Source organism: Garra rufa, unplaced genomic scaffold, assembly GCF_049309525.1.
Source record: "Garra rufa unplaced genomic scaffold, GarRuf1.0 hap1_unplaced_130, whole genome shotgun sequence".
Taxonomy (NCBI): Eukaryota; Metazoa; Chordata; class Actinopteri; order Cypriniformes; family Cyprinidae; genus Garra; species Garra rufa.
In genome coordinates, this window is record NW_027394405.1 from 25,362 (window position 1) to 41,249 (window position 15,888).

The following is a 15,888-nucleotide window of genomic DNA, read 5'->3' on the forward strand; positions in this document are numbered from 1 at the left end:
CTAAGAGTGTTTCACAAAACTTAAACTAGCTCCTAAATCTGTGCAACGTAAAGACTGATTTATTACGCGTTCGTAAGTTCGCTTGGGTTTGTGAAATCACCCATTTCTCGAGTGAACTGTTCGCGTGTCACCTCATTGCTCACAAATTTTTAAAGCTGTTTTGCCTGAACAGGTACGCCTGTACAAACATCTCTATAATCCATCAAAGCATGACCATAGAAATAGTCAGATGGCAAAAAACTCATCGTGACCAGTATCGGAACGACGAAAACTTTTGCGAAAAAAGTTTGTGAAACTGTACATTTTAACACTGTTGTGTTGGTTTTACTGTTAAAGACTGCTGTAATAAAAATATTTCTTATAATTGCTTTTGTTAGTGTTTCACATGACTTATTTTCATAGGCGTAATTCACGGGTGGGATGGGTGGGACACTTTTTGCAAAGCTCGATATTGTCCCACCACTGTTTTGAAAATCTCGCGGCACGGACGTACCTAATGCTGTTAAATAAGGTGCTGACGCTGTAATCTGCATTTTTTTTTCTGAAATCATGCTTAATGTTCGTTGCGATGTTAATTAGCGACGGAACTTTCTCAATGCGACTCGTGCTCAGTGTTCACACGCGAGCGCTCCAATTCCTCGCTTATGCGCGTTTAAAATGTTTTGTGAATACGGGCCCTGTTGTTTTATTCCAGCACGTCATCGCGTGTGATATTTGTTTCGCTTTTCATGCTCAGTGTGCTAGAATTTTAAAAAATACGAATAAATACAATTAAGCATATAATACATAAAAATGAAAAATACAATATACAAGTAAGGGCACATGGTGCAAACCATGCAAACAATATAGTGCAACAGAGCTTGTAAGTATGATAAAAGTGTCAGAGCAGTCTTGTAACAGTCTTATGAGTAGGGTGAGTGTCAGAGTTCAGAAAGTTTGTGGGCAGAAGAGGGGAGTGGGGGCAGAGCAGGAAGAGAGTTGAGCTTCCTGACAGCCTGAAGGATGAATCCTTCAGTCTGTTGGTCCTGGCCTGGAGAATCCGCAGTCTCCTCCCTGATGGTAGCAGGCTGAAGAAGCTTTGCATTGGGTGTGAGGGATCAGCTGCTATGCAGAGGGCTTTTTTGGTGAGACGTGTGCTGTAGATGTCTTGGATCCCCAAATTTTTTCTGAGCGGGCCAGATAATTTTCTTTAATGGGGGCCGGGTCGGTTATAAAAGAAAATTCATGGGCCGGACTGATTATTATTATTATTATTATTATTATTATTATTATTATTATTATTATTATTATTATTATTATTATTATTATTATTATTATTATTATTATTATTATTATTATTATTATTATTATTATTATTATTATTATTTATTTATTTATTTATTTATTTATTTATTATTATTATTATTATTTTACCTGTATTTATTATACCTTTTAATGCTTGAATAGTTTATTATTTTTATGCACCAGACAGACAAATGATCATTTCTTTTCAAAAGATATACAGGTGCTTCTCAGTAAATTAGAATGTCATGGAAAAGTAAATTTATTTCAGTAATTCAACTCAAATTGTGAAAACTTGTGTATTAAATAAATTTAATGCACACAGAGTGAAGTAGTTTAAGTCTTTGGTTCTTTTAATTGTGATGCTCACATTTAACAAAAACGTAACAATTTGAACAAGTACCATTCTGTTGGTGAATTTAACAAATAATTAGGCTATGTTAATAACTAAGGGAAATTTTAGTTTGAAAGCCAATCTTTATTATCAAATACCGACATGATATAAGTAAAACATATTTAAAATTATATTTTTAAAATATGTCTCTGGCATTGTTCAGAGGGCCGGTCCAAATGTGTATTTTCCCGGGCCTTAGTTTGGGTACCCCTGTCTTGGAGGGAGGGGAGAGGGACACCAATGATCCTCTCAGCTGCTCTGACTATGCGTTAGAGAGTTTTTTGACAGGATGCATTGCAGGCTCCAAACCACACAGTCTCTCTAAATATATAGTTGCCATAGAGTTATAGGGCTAGCAGTAAATCCTTTTTTAAATCAGGGAATTCATTATGATCATCCAGTCTGTCTGGAATGACATAAAAAAAAAAGAACAAACTGAAACAGACTAAATCCAGAAGAACTGTGGAAGCAAGCTACAGTACTGTTAAAAGTTTTAGGCACTTGTGTAAAAATGCTGTAAAATAAGGGATGCGGTCAAAAATAATGCATTAAATAGATTTTTTTTTTTCAATTAACTTCTATTAACTAAATTCAATCAACATTTGGTGTGACCATCCATTTAAAGCAGCTACGTGCACTCGTGCATAGTTTTTCAGGTAGTTTTGCAGGTAGGTCTCTTGAAGCATCTTGGAGATGTAGTCACAGTTCTTCTGGATTTAGTCTGTCTCAGTTGGTTCTGTTTCTTCATGTGATTCCAGACAGAGTGGATGATGTTGAGATCAGATCTCTGTGTGGAGCACTGGCTGTTGTCAGACTCCTTGTGCAAACAAAAATCTGACTGGATTATTACAATTAATGGCAAAATGAATGTTTGAATTATATGTTTAAACTGATATTTCCTACTGACACACTACAGCAAAAGCTAGAAATAACTGACTTAAAACCATTTTATTAGCTGGTGAAAATACTAGTATTCTAATAATTTTGGCCACCTCTGTACAAAACTGTCAGATATTGTTTTTAAAATGTACTCCTTATGAGCACAAGCTGAAATTGCTTCCTAATATTTTCAATATGTCACAAAATGTGTTATCTTATAGTTGCATATTACATATGGAGATAACTTTGACATGCTCATCTTTGGCTGATGTTTCCTTGTAACATTGAAACAATGTTTGTGTGTGTGCAGCTGCAAGGGGTTCCAGGTGGCTGGAGAGAGAGGAGAGAGCCCGACAGTTTCATGAGAGACAGGTGGAGGAGCGCAGGAAAAGGCTGGAGGAGCAGCGGTTGAAAGAGGACAGGAGACGCGCTGCTGTGGAGGAAAAACGACGGCAGAAACTAGAAGAAGATAAGGTTGTTCAGAATCATTGCATTACATTTTGTCATCACTGATTGTTTGTTTATTATTGTAAAGGAAATACTAAAGGCAAGTCATAAATTTTGTACAATGGACTCATTAATATAGACTTGCACTTCTGGTGTATAGTGTTAATTTTGGTAACGAAAACTATGATGAAAATGTTCGTTGAGCTTTTTCATATGACTGAAACGAGATGATGACGAGAAGACGGTAAGGTCAGTAAATAACTGTGACTATATCAACATAAGGCGAGACTAAAATGTATTTAAAAAAAAATAAAAACCAAACAAAATAATATTGCAGACCTGTATGTGCTTCTACAATGCAAGCGGTTGTGTGTTGCCAGATATTAAGTGTTCAAATCCGCAAATCGGGTCGGCGTTGACATGTAGCGGTGTTGCATTTCAAGCATCCCTTGTTTGAGTCCCGGCTCGTGGACCTTTTCCGGTCCCGTCCCCCGTGTCTCTCTTTCTTTCCCACTTTGCTTTCTGTCAAAAACACCAAAAAAAAAAAAAAAAAAAAAAAAAGGATACATTTTCTCTTTAATTTTTGGCAATCTGGCAACCTTACGCACTCTCTCTCTCTTCATTGCAGAAGCCCCGACGATGGTCTGAAAATGCCAACAAACAAGAAGTTTAGTGATCCCCATGTGAGATGTTTGGCCTAAATGACAGTGACATTCAGCCATTCACAGAAACATTAGCTGTGTTTCATTTTGGAGGCTGCATCCTCCGTAGGTCACATTTGAAGGCTGCACACGTCATTAAGGATGTCTTATTTAAGAAAAGTAACCATAATAAAATTGACGTTGTTCATTGTGTGGTGTAAAATACTATTATTTCTTTTTCACTTTGCAATTTAATCATTACTTTTCTTAAATGAGACCTCCCCGATGACGTGTGCAGCCTTAAAATGCGACCTCCGGAGGATGCAGCCTTCTAAACAATACGCAGCAATTATTGCAATTTGGATTTACTGGAATTACTATTAGGAGTTTTATTATTAAAATATTTTTTGTTAGTATGAGTGCATATTTAAGTCTTTGATATTAATTTATATATTAAATATACATGACCTAAAATGTATGAGTTCGCATTCTGTTGGTTTGTACTTATTGGTGAAAGTGCAATACCTGAACTGTAAAAACAGATTTCTAAAATGACAAATAATTTTGAGCAAAAATATTTTTTTGAAATCAGTTGAACCATTATTATACAGCGTGGCGAATATGTGATGGTACGTGGCGATATGTTTTCATTGACTAAAACTAGACTAAATGCCCAGACATTTAAACTGAGAAGATGAAATGTACTAAGCCGAAACACGTAGATCTACACTTTTTTTAAAAACTTTTTTTAAATGATTTAGCCCAGTTAATTAAAGGTGTGTGTGTGTTAGAGGGTGGACACAGGATGAATTCTTGAAAAACAAAATAAAAAGGGCCTTTTTTGGTCCGATTAAATGCTTTCTGAATTGAGAATGTCCTTGTGTGTGTGTTTCAGGCCCGGAATGAGGCTGTTATCAGGAGGACCATGGAGAGGAGTCAAAGAACCAGGCCCAAGTCAAACCGCTGGAGTTGGGGTGGAACGCTGACCACTAGCACCTCACACAACAGTGGTAAAGACACACAGTGGCACACTAATACAGATCTGGCCATTTAAAATGCGCGCGGGAAGTAAAGTGGTCTCGCGTGACGCCGGTGTATTCCAAAGGAACACGGAAAATACAATGACATAGGAAAGACATGATCAGTAGGGGGCAGTCATGTAACGCACTGGACTGGAGCAGGCTGAAAACATTGCTGCAAACTAAAAGGTACGGTAACCTGGAGGGGACACCTTCGGTTCACTTATGTTTGTCGTGGCCACACAAATGAATTCGTAGGAACGTCATATTACTTTTTGTCATTGCCACGAGATATTAATTCCTGGGAATGTCATATTATGTCGTGGCCACAAGATTATTTTGTCGAGGTAACGACATCCTTATGTTTAATGCATAAACAAACCTGCGTAACCATAACCCAGGATTATCAGAGATAGGTTTATTAATATTTTTTATTTTGAGTTAAGAAATGTTTTTATTAATTGTTATAGAAATTAATGCAATATTAAGTTATATATTAACAATAGGCAATGCTGTATATGCGAATGTCTGTGCGCGATGTAGACAGCATTCAAAAGTTTATCAAGAATTTATTACATATAAGTACTTCAAATTAAATAGCCCTGCAAGAAACATTTTATGCATCCTTAAGTCTTATCCATTAATTGATCCTTTTTTTCTGTAATAAATGTATTATTCGTTTATATTCAGTATGTCCCCCTTAATTTCGATCTCTTAACATTCCGAATCTAAATGATAAATGCTGACATGCCATGAAAGCTTTGATTATACTATATGGCATATATTCATTTTTAGTCTAATTATAACCTATATAGTGTTTCATTGTCGAGTGAATCATTCACGTTCCATTTGTAAATCGTATGGTCACACACGGGCATTAATACAATCATAAAGTCAAAACTTTATTGGCATAATTGTAGTTCACAATATTTGCTAAATATATGCCAAATAGCATATATAAAGTTATTTAGGTTAAGCGATTCACAATAAAGAAAAAAGTAGATAGCTCTAAATCACTTATTATTTATTCTTATTATAGGTTATTATTATTTCAATACCTGGTTAGGGCTATTTATTTTTAACGCCTGACAATTATGCCAATTACGTTTTGACTTTTTGATTGTATTTATCCCCGTGTGTGACGATACATGATGTTTTCATTTACAAATGAAACTACGTGAATGATTCATTTCTCAGTAAAACAGTTTAATATTTATATAGTCTAGTCTGTTAATTGGACTAAACAAAATAAAATATGTTCAATTCATATTTTATATGTTCAATTCTTTAGTTAAGAGAAGGAATGTAGGCCTATTTTACTGTGTGACGATAAATTATTTCCAAATGAAACTATGTGAATGATTCACTCTTCAGTTATTTGTCTATTAGTTAGACTAAATAAAATACAATATATGTTAAATTTAACCTTTAAACTGCATTCCAGTAAAAACCCCAGTCATAGCACCTTTACAGTATCATTTACATTCAGAATGTTATGTAACGAGATCAAAATGAAGGAAAAAATAACGAATACAAACGAATAATACAAATATAATGGGAAAAAAAGAAGGTCAGTCAATGGACAAGATTGTGGGATGCATGAAATGTTTCTTGCAGGGCTATTTAATTTGAAGTAGGCCAACATGTAATACATGTAAACACTTGTGAAAGCTGTCTACATTGCGCACAGACAGCATTAGCATATACAGCATCGCCTGTATAATTATTTAATATTGTATTAATTTCTATAACAATTAATATAGGCAAACAATTTCTTAACTCAAAACGAAATATCTCAAATAATTCTGGGTTACTAATGTCACGCAGGTTGGTTTATTCATTAAACTCGTGGCCACGAGAAATGCATGTTGAGCAAAAATACATTTCACGAAAATAATATAAAGATTACAAAACAAAGAAAACAAATGGAATGAGGGATATGCTTTAAAGTTCACGTAAAAGCCAAATATTAAGCGGCATCCTTCATGTTTTCTTTAATCAGCAAATACTTAACATTTTTGAATTATATTCACCTTCTGTTTTTATGACAATAAATTTTGAATTTTGAATTCTTATTTTTTTTTTTTTTAGAAAAACGTCAGAACACCGGTCTCAAAAGTAGAAGCGAAAGTCTTGTTTCCACCAGCGCGGAATTTTTTTTATTCACCGTAATTGATGGATGTCTAAAACAAAAATAAGGAGAATCCTAAAACATATATATTTCTTAAAATAATAACATCTGAACTTCATACACAACAATACGGCAACGACTTTACAACAGGACACATTGTTTTATTTTAATTTTATTTTTTAGCTTGTACACCAATGGATTTCTGATGTCGGGATATTTCAGACTGCATCTCCACAGCTTAATCACTTTAGTATTAAACATACGGGTCAGGAGGCGGGTCGGGTACAATATTTATTTTTTTTATTCTGCGGTCCGAGTTGCGGGTGGGTTATTTGAAAACGGTCGGGTTCGGGTTGTTTATCCACTGACCCGCGTGTCAGGTTGGACACTAATGTTTTGAAAAAAGTGGAGCGTGTGAGGAAAGCTTTCCCCTTCTCCCTGGCATGCATTTGAATGCTGAATTCGAAATGCAACTGAATGCAGTCGGAATCCGCCCCCACCACCCCCAAGTCTCCAAATGTTGATTACAACAAGGCAACAGACAGCATTCAACACCCCACCCCACCCCCACTCTGCCATTCATAAACATTTCGCTCTTTATACTGCATGCCGCTTAACTCTGATGCCTCATTAACGGCTACTTTTCAGAAAACTGATAAAAAAAAAATTTAAAAAAAACTACACTTCCCTTTGGTTTCCCAGAACAGACTTAAGCCTAGTTCCAGGCTAAAATGATGTAAATCGGAGCTGTTTAAAGATGAATAAAAAAAAAAAAAAAAAAAAAAAACTTTTACTGATCGTTGGTCGGAGTACCCGCAGTTCGTGACTGGAAGCTGTTAAGAGACAGACTTAATGAACTTCTCCGAAATAGAAGAACTACTTTTCCACTTTAAAAAAAAAAGAAAAAGAAAAAAAGGTGGAAAAAAATTGCATAACTCACTGGAGCACTTTTGATACTTAACAATTGTTGTATTCGTTGTCAGTCATATAGGCTAAGCTTTATTGTTTTCAAAAGTGAGCCTTCTGTTTATTTGTCTAAATTATTTTCTATATTAGGATACAATACTAGGCTATAGTATTTATGGACATTAGGCCAAATCTACATGGGTTTCTTCCCTTTCACTTCAATTAGTTTTTAAGAAAAAAAAAAAAAAAAAAACTGCATGGGCAGTGCGTCATAATAATGTACGGCATCAAAATGTAAGAACAAATCTAAAGACAATAATAATAATAATAATAATAAAATTAATTATTAACACTCCTAAAAGTACAGTATAGTGCTCAGATACACTTACGGTAGGTGACCTAACCCTAGTTGATACTTTATTTCAACTTTTCAATTATTTCATTAATTAACAAATAAACAAATGCCTTTCCGATGTGATATAAGTGAAAAGGGAGACGATTTCGAAAATGATTTCACCATAAGGCGGATGCGAACTCGGGTCTCCCGCGTCAAAAACGATGTGTTACTCGTATTATCACTTACGCCACTGAAAATGTTGCAGAACAGCCGTCTTTTGTAATATTTGTAAATATGGAGTATTTGCATTGTGTAAAAACATTAAATAAAAGGCACCAGACTACAGAAAATGGCATATACTAAAGTATTTATTTTTCTGGGGGAGGACCCACCCACATTTTTTTTGCTCCCGACGCCCATGCTTGATGATGAAGTATAGTCTACAGGATATAACAATAAAGTGCTTTTCCAATCCCGATTCCACAAGGTTTTATTCCGCATCCACCCGCTCCCGCTATATTAACTATATTATTCGCCCGCTGCCCGCTTAGAATAAATTTCTAAGCACCAAAATCGCAAAAACAAATCAAAATAATAATAGTAATAATACTAATAAATTAATTAATTAATTTTTAACTCTATAAAAACAGTAGTTTATATTTAACCTCTCCATTTCTATTCCTCTCTACTCAAATTAATTGTCAGTGTATCTAAAATTGTGTATCTTAGAAAAAGAAAAAGAGGAACTACCTCTTAAACATGCATATCTTAATTTGATGTTGCTTTAAAACGCTGAAATATATAATGTATTTTATTCTGAAGGTGAAAGTGGTCCAGTTATTTAACTGCCTGCGGCGCCGTCAGGATCACGTTTTTTTCCCCCTTTAATTAAGTGGATACAGCTTACAATACTCGTTCAAGAGTAAGGGATTGCTCAAAACTATGCTATTTTACATATTTCTGTTACTTGTGTACAATCACAATGAAAAAACAGATGTGTATGCTATTTGTAAAAAAAAAAAAAAATGTAAACAAGATGCTGGTTCAAGGGCGCGTCACAGAAATTGCCTACAATTCTGCATATAGGCTTGCTACTTATTAATTTTATTTTATTTCGTTTTGTTAAATTATTATTCATTAAGAAATTTATATTTCGCATATGGGCATTTTTATTTATTTTACATACAGCTTTTTTGGGTTTTCTCTGTGCATAAGATCTGCGCGTGATGTTCTGATGTTTATGCTGCTTTTTGCTTGTGTACAATTAACCCCTCAAAACGAATTTAACTGTTATTAATGTGTCACAGCCACGATTCAATTTAAATGTAATTTAAGACAATCTTGTCGTTAATAATAACTAAACGCGTCGGTTGTCCTTTGGAAAAAAAAAAACAGAAATTAACATTTCTATTATCAATGCAGTCTAATAAAAGTTCAACAGGAAAAAAATAAAAGAAAATAATAATAAAACTGCTCCTGCTTATGAATAAATTTTTGCTTGATGATGAAGTATCTAAATAGTCTATAGGATATAACAAAGTGCTTTTCCAGTCCCGCTTCCACGAGGTTTTATTCCGCATCCACCCGCTCCGCGCTATATTAACTATATTATTCGCCCGCGGCCCGCTTAGAATAAATTTCTAAGCACCAAAATCGCAAAAATACTGTAGTTTATATTTATCCTTCCCATTTCTATCTGTCTCTACTCAAATTAATTGTCAGTGTATCTAAAATTGTGTATCTTAGAAAAAGAAAAAGACGAACTACCTCTTAAACATGCATATCTTAATTTGATGTTGCTTTAAAACGCTGAAATATATAATGTATGTTATTGTGAAGGTGAAAGTTGTCGAGTTATTTAACTGCCTGCGGTGCCGTCAGGATCACTTGGTTTTTTTCCCCTTAATAAAGTGGATACAGCTTACAATACTCGTTCAAGAGTACGGCATTGCTTAAAACTATGATATTTTACATATTTCTGTTATTTGTGTACAATCACAATAAAAATAAAAAAAAAAACAAAAAAAAAACGTGTAGGCTATTTGTAAAAAAAAAAAAAAAAATGGAAACAAGATGCTGGTTTAAGGGCGCATCACAGAAATTGCCTAAAATTCTGCATATAGGCTTGCTACTTATTAATTTGTTAAATTATTATTCATTCAGAAAAGAAAAACATATATTTCTTATGTGGGCCTATTTTATTTATTATTATATATAGGTTTGTTGGGTTTTTCTCTGTGCATAAGCTCTGCACGTGAGGTTCTGATGTTTATGCTGCTTCTTGCTTGTGTATAATTAATCCCTGAAAACGAATTTAGCGGTTTACGTCAGTTGTCGGTTGGAGAAATAAAATAACCGAAATTAACATTTCTGTTTCCGATGCAGTCTAATAAATGTTCGTCAGGAAAACAAAGAAAGAAAACAAAATAACAATACAACTGCACCTGCTTATGAATAGGCTATCTTTTTGCTATTGGTTTGAACCATAATTTCAGGAAAGAGGAATCATTGAACTATTGTACTGGTATTTGTGACCAACGCCCCCTAGAGCTGGCCATGGTGTTTGGCTACAGAATGTTGTTCCTTGCGCCACCTGGTGGATATTATATGAAGTGCAACAACGTTGTAAAAAAATCTAAAAAAGCCGCTGCGGCAGGACGCGTGCCCACGCGTGCCGAATTGCAGGCTGCCGCGTGAAAATAGACGCATTTTTAATGGCCAGATCTGTATATACCTATCATTATGGGGACATTCCATAGGCGCAATGGTTTTTATTTACTGTGCAAACTGTATTTTCTACCTCCTACGTCAAAACCTACCCCTTACACAAAACACTTTATTCTGTATCATGTATAAGTTTTTTTTTTTTTTCACATTAGGACCTAAAAATGTCCCCACAAGGCCAAAGTTTTCTGGTATTACTGTACTTATGGGAACATTTGGTCTGTAGTGAATACTATACACTCTCGTACACACGTGCACAAAATAATCAGTGTGATGATAATTCTGGAAAACAAAAATACTCAGGACACCTCAAATGATGTGCAGAGGTGATCTATAAAATCTAGGGGATGTTACGGTATTATCAATATCGTGGTATCACAACTAAAAAAGAGGGTTTAGTCCCCTTCAAAGTTCAGGTACAAGTCAGTACACTGACTTTTTCTTTTCTTATTTAAGTTTTCTTAGTTAAGAATATGGGTTGGAGATCCTAATTTTGAACTTTTGAACTAAAAAAAAAAACCCCACAAGTCTAAATTTATTTTGTTTTTTAAATTATCTCATTAAATACTGTACCGTGGCCACGTAGCGTGAGATTTTCGCTATCGTTACATCCCTAATAAAATTTTCACTTGTTTGTACTTCTGACTTTGTCAATGAAACAGAGAAAAAAGTCAAATACTGGCAATGTTTTGAACCCAATTCAATTGCTAACAGGTGCTTTAAAGCTTCTCTTTTCAGTATTATGACTTCAATTGCTTTTGGATTAAACATGCAACCTTAATACAAGCTCACTTCTGCATGGAAGTCCTAATGTTAGTGCTTTTGTTTAAATATAACTTCATAATGTTTGCAGTACAGCATTTTTCTTCATGCCCTGCTCACATTTGCTGACTCAGAGCCATGAGCTCACTGCACACTTCCTTTGTTTCCATTATTTTACTGTTCCATCAATATTCGCTCTTTCTGTTTCTCTCCGTATGGTTCCGAATCCTTCCTTCTCTCTTTCTTTCACTGTTTCTCTCTATCTTTCTCTCTCAGGTTTTGATGATTCTGCTCTCTTTTCATTGGATCTAGCTGGGCTGGAGCACTGTCATGGTGTTTTCAGCTTGGCACGTCAGCAGCAGTTTCGCTCTAAATGTGAATATAATCATCAGAGTAGAGCAGCAGACTAGCAATGCTAGCTAGAACTTGTAGCATCACCCATAAATTATTAGTTTTCTTTTAATTTCCCATGAGCAGTTAGCAAGAAGCCAGAAACACAAGCTGCCTGACTTGTAGCTATTTTGTAGTTTCTTTTTCAATGGGGACATTTATCTTTTTGTTGTATTTTTTTCCATTAATAAAGTCCATTGCTTTATTCTATCATTAAGGTGTTTCTTTTTTGCTATTACACCTTTAAGATTAATACAGTTTATGCATTGACCTGTAATGTTAGATGGTTAATATATAGAACTGGAATAAAATAGTTTTGTAAATAAATTTAAGTCATATTTTTTAGTATTGTGAGAAGGTGTGTCCAAACTTTTGACTAGTTTTGTACATCAATGTCTTTTATTTCACATCTTAATTTACCCGTTTAATGTCTGAAAAAGTTGATACTGGTGATGTTAGATCCTTTTTAAAGGTGTTTAAAGATATGTCCTTTTAGTTTTAAAGTCTTGAATGTGTCTGTCCATTCTGGAACACACAGATGGAAAGGCAGATTGTGAGCATTAAGCAGATGAGTGTGCCGTCATCCTCTGTAGTCTTTAGTACACGTAGCTAAACACTTTTCCTCAGAACTAACTTAAAAATTATCATCCCTTAACTGCATGTAAACACACAGTAGAAAATGTCTTAGTAAAGCCTCTTCTCTCTTTTCTATTTCTCTTTAGTCCTTTTTTCTGTGCATTTGTCTGTTTTATGTCTGCATCTGACTTTGTATTTTGCATCTGTGTGTTTGTAGATGCTGACAGAAGGTCAGTCTCCACTATGAATCTGTCCAAACCCACAGATCCAGTCATTTCCAAACGTCTGTCATCTTCATCAGCCACCTTGCTGAATTCACCAGATAGAGGTAAACACACACACTATCTCTTTAAGTTTTACACAATCAATCACATAGCCAAATGAGTCTCTTTTCAGATCGCTGTGTTAAATTGATGTTGTTTTTGTGTGTGTTTATTTGTTTGCTGTGTGATTGTGCTGTATCGGCCAAGCCTTACGGAAGCAGACATCTCTCTCGTCGTCTTGCTTGATTAAAAAAACGCAATCTAAATCCCAAATCTCCAAAGAGAAGATCCCTCAGGACAAACCAGCAGGTGGATTTTAGAAATCCAGGAATCTTTTTTTGATGCTCTCCTACTGGGTTCAAACCTGTGCTAGCCAGGGCTCCAGATTGCAAATAAAATCATAAACAGTTCACAAAACAATCAGTTACAACTTTGTGTTGATATGTGACTTCAATTACATATGTGACCCTGGACCACAAAACCAGTCGCAAGGGTCATTAAATAATAGGCTTTCCGTTGATGTATGGTTTGTTAGGACAGATTTGGCTGAGATGCAGCTATTTAAAAATCTGGTATCTGATCGTGCAAAAAATCAATTCTTTAAAGTTGTCTAAATGAAGTTCTTATTACTAATCAATGCATGATACTAATCAAAAATTAAGTTTTTATATGTTTACAGTAGGAAAATTGCAAAATATCTTCATGGAACATTATCTTTATGTAATACTCTAATGATTTTTGGCATTAAAGAAAAATCTATCTTTGACCCACACAGTGTATTTTTGGTGATTGCTACAAATATACCTGTTGTACTTAAAGGGGTTCTATTATGCTCTTTAACAAAGTCTTTATTTTGTTTTGGGGGTGCACTAGAACATGCTGTCATGCTTTGTGGTTAGAAAAACGCATTATTTTTTCACATCATTTACATTTTTACAATGGCTTTCTCCCCAGGCTGGCAGAAATGGCTCGAATAGTTCCGGGTTTGATGAAGGCCCACTTCTGAAAAATGAAATGTGTTGTGATTGGTTAGCAGTCCCACTGCGTTGTGATTGCAGAACTGCTTAGATGGCATTTCAGTCATGCCTCACCCCTTCCTACGCAACTAGCGGCAAGTTCCGTGCACAACTGTTAGTGCAAGCTAGGTTAAAGTAATTTTTACATTTTAAATATGGATATTTTTCTTACAAAAATACATTGGATCGCTAAAGGAGGCTTTTGCTGACCCCCCTCGAACCATGCGAGGCAATTTTTATTATGGTTTGACTGGTTTTGGACTTGTTTTGGAGAGAAACTCTTGTCTATGCCATTTAGTTTATGCCGTTCTAAAGCTTTGGAGTGCCAGGATTATTTTTAATATTATTTTAAATAACTCTGATTGCATTCGTCTGAAAGAAGGAAGCCATATACACCTAGGATGCATTGACGATGAGTAAAAGTATGCTACAGTAGTGTTGGTCCTATCGTTAGCTTGCGAGATCACCGATACATGATATTATCATTATTGTGCTAATTTATTTAATAATTTACATGCCTGAAACCAGCTCCAGCATAAGGCTAGTGAAGTTATCTACACTTTATAATGAATAAATCTCTTACCACACACTGCACACATCTACAGCGCGGCTCCAATGACTCTAGTCAATGCTTGAGTTTACATCAGCTGCGGCTTGGCATGTGTTACGACCCTCTATACCGCGCTTGTCAATGGCGCAGCTCCAGCGCAGCTACCAGAGCAGTTTGCGGACCCTCAATGCTCACGTTTATACGAGCCACCCACGGCTCGCTGAAGCATCCCAGAAGCATCTTTCCATACTACGTCGCTAAAGTTAGGCAAATCCCCCACCTCGTCCCACCCCACCCGCCAATGATTCGAATTTCCGTAGGCGGGATTTATTTGAATGATATTCTAATGGACCATGTTGTGACATCATAGCATCCGGAAAACAAACGCTGTAGTCCAAAGGAGCCGTTCGTTGTAGTTCTTGGAAAAGGGATTTTTTAAAAACGAAATATCTCCCTTTGGAGTGGACTTTGAGATTTGTGACTTTGTAGATGTTTTTTTATGCCCAAACATACACACCACACACTGACTAAAATTCAAAAAGTGAAAAAAGCTTAATAGGACCCCTTTAAGACTGGTTTTGTGGTCCAGGATCACATATATGTTAAGTTTCTTTAAAATGTGTAGCTTTTGTTCCTTCACAGTTCATGTTGGATGTGAAGTGATGTGTTCAAGTAACAAGCTTTGCACTCAATAAAAGTGCTTATTTTGTTTCATTGTAGACATTACCATTACATCCACACAATGTAAGCGTGACCAAGTGCTTCTAAAAAATTAATTCTGTAATCAAATAATTTTGTAATTTGTCATTTTAAGTCTTGAGCCCTGGCTACGCACCACTCTGGAGTCATGCAATCTCTTCCAGTATTTACAAATATTGCATGTTAGTTTATGTTATAGTTAAGTTAGTTTTGGAAAGTTTTGAATGGTTTATGCATTTGTAAATAATCATTTAACCATAACAATAATGAAAAAAAAAATGTGTGTGTGCATGCTGCATGCTTTATTTGACTACATTGTTAACATGTTTTTGATTTTCAGTTCTTGCAAGTTTTTTTTCTTATAGCAGTTGGCGACCTTTTTTAAAAACAACATGAAATCAAAATAGATTTATTTACTTTTTTAAATGTGTCATTGTGCACAAATCATCAGATAACATTGCACAAATTGTTTACAAGATTTTTTTTTTCATAATGTACAGTAGTTACTGAAATTACTTTTCTGCTGCGTGACAGACTATGTGAGGTGGAGTGAGTAATATTCATTTCATTACTCACTCATGATTCAATCAAATCCTGATTGATAACATTAGGTCCTATCCCAAAATATACTTTCAGTTAAAAATAAGCAACTTTACACGCATTAAATAGGTTGCAATTGCAGTTTCATGTTGTTTTTCGACAAGTGGTTATGTTTCTGGTAACAACCCCTTTTCTCCTGGATTGATTGATCTAACTATAAGGAATAGTTCACCCAAAAATGATTCAACCTCAGGCCATCCAAAATGTAAATGAGTTTGTTTCTTCATCAGAACAGATTTAGATAAATTTAGCATTACATCACTTGCTCACAAT

General features: G+C 35.1%; 1 protein-coding gene across 1 annotated transcript in view; it reads left to right on the top strand.

The window, feature by feature from the left end:
* The window catches only part of LOC141316689 (ensconsin-like), a gene marked incomplete at its 3' end in the record, with an annotated part of 14,396 nt that extends 1,337 nt beyond the window's left edge, over window positions 1–13,059 (top strand). The window contains exons 2-6 of the mRNA XM_073832814.1: window positions 2,865–3,028; window positions 4,538–4,652; window positions 11,798–11,896; window positions 12,705–12,815; window positions 12,958–13,059. Coding sequence (XP_073688915.1) covers window positions 2,865–3,028; window positions 4,538–4,652; window positions 11,798–11,896; window positions 12,705–12,815; window positions 12,958–13,059 — 591 coding nt within the window. The remainder of the gene's footprint in view (window positions 1–2,864; window positions 3,029–4,537; window positions 4,653–11,797; window positions 11,897–12,704; window positions 12,816–12,957) is intronic.
* Between the last annotated feature and the right edge of the window lie 2,829 nt (window positions 13,060–15,888).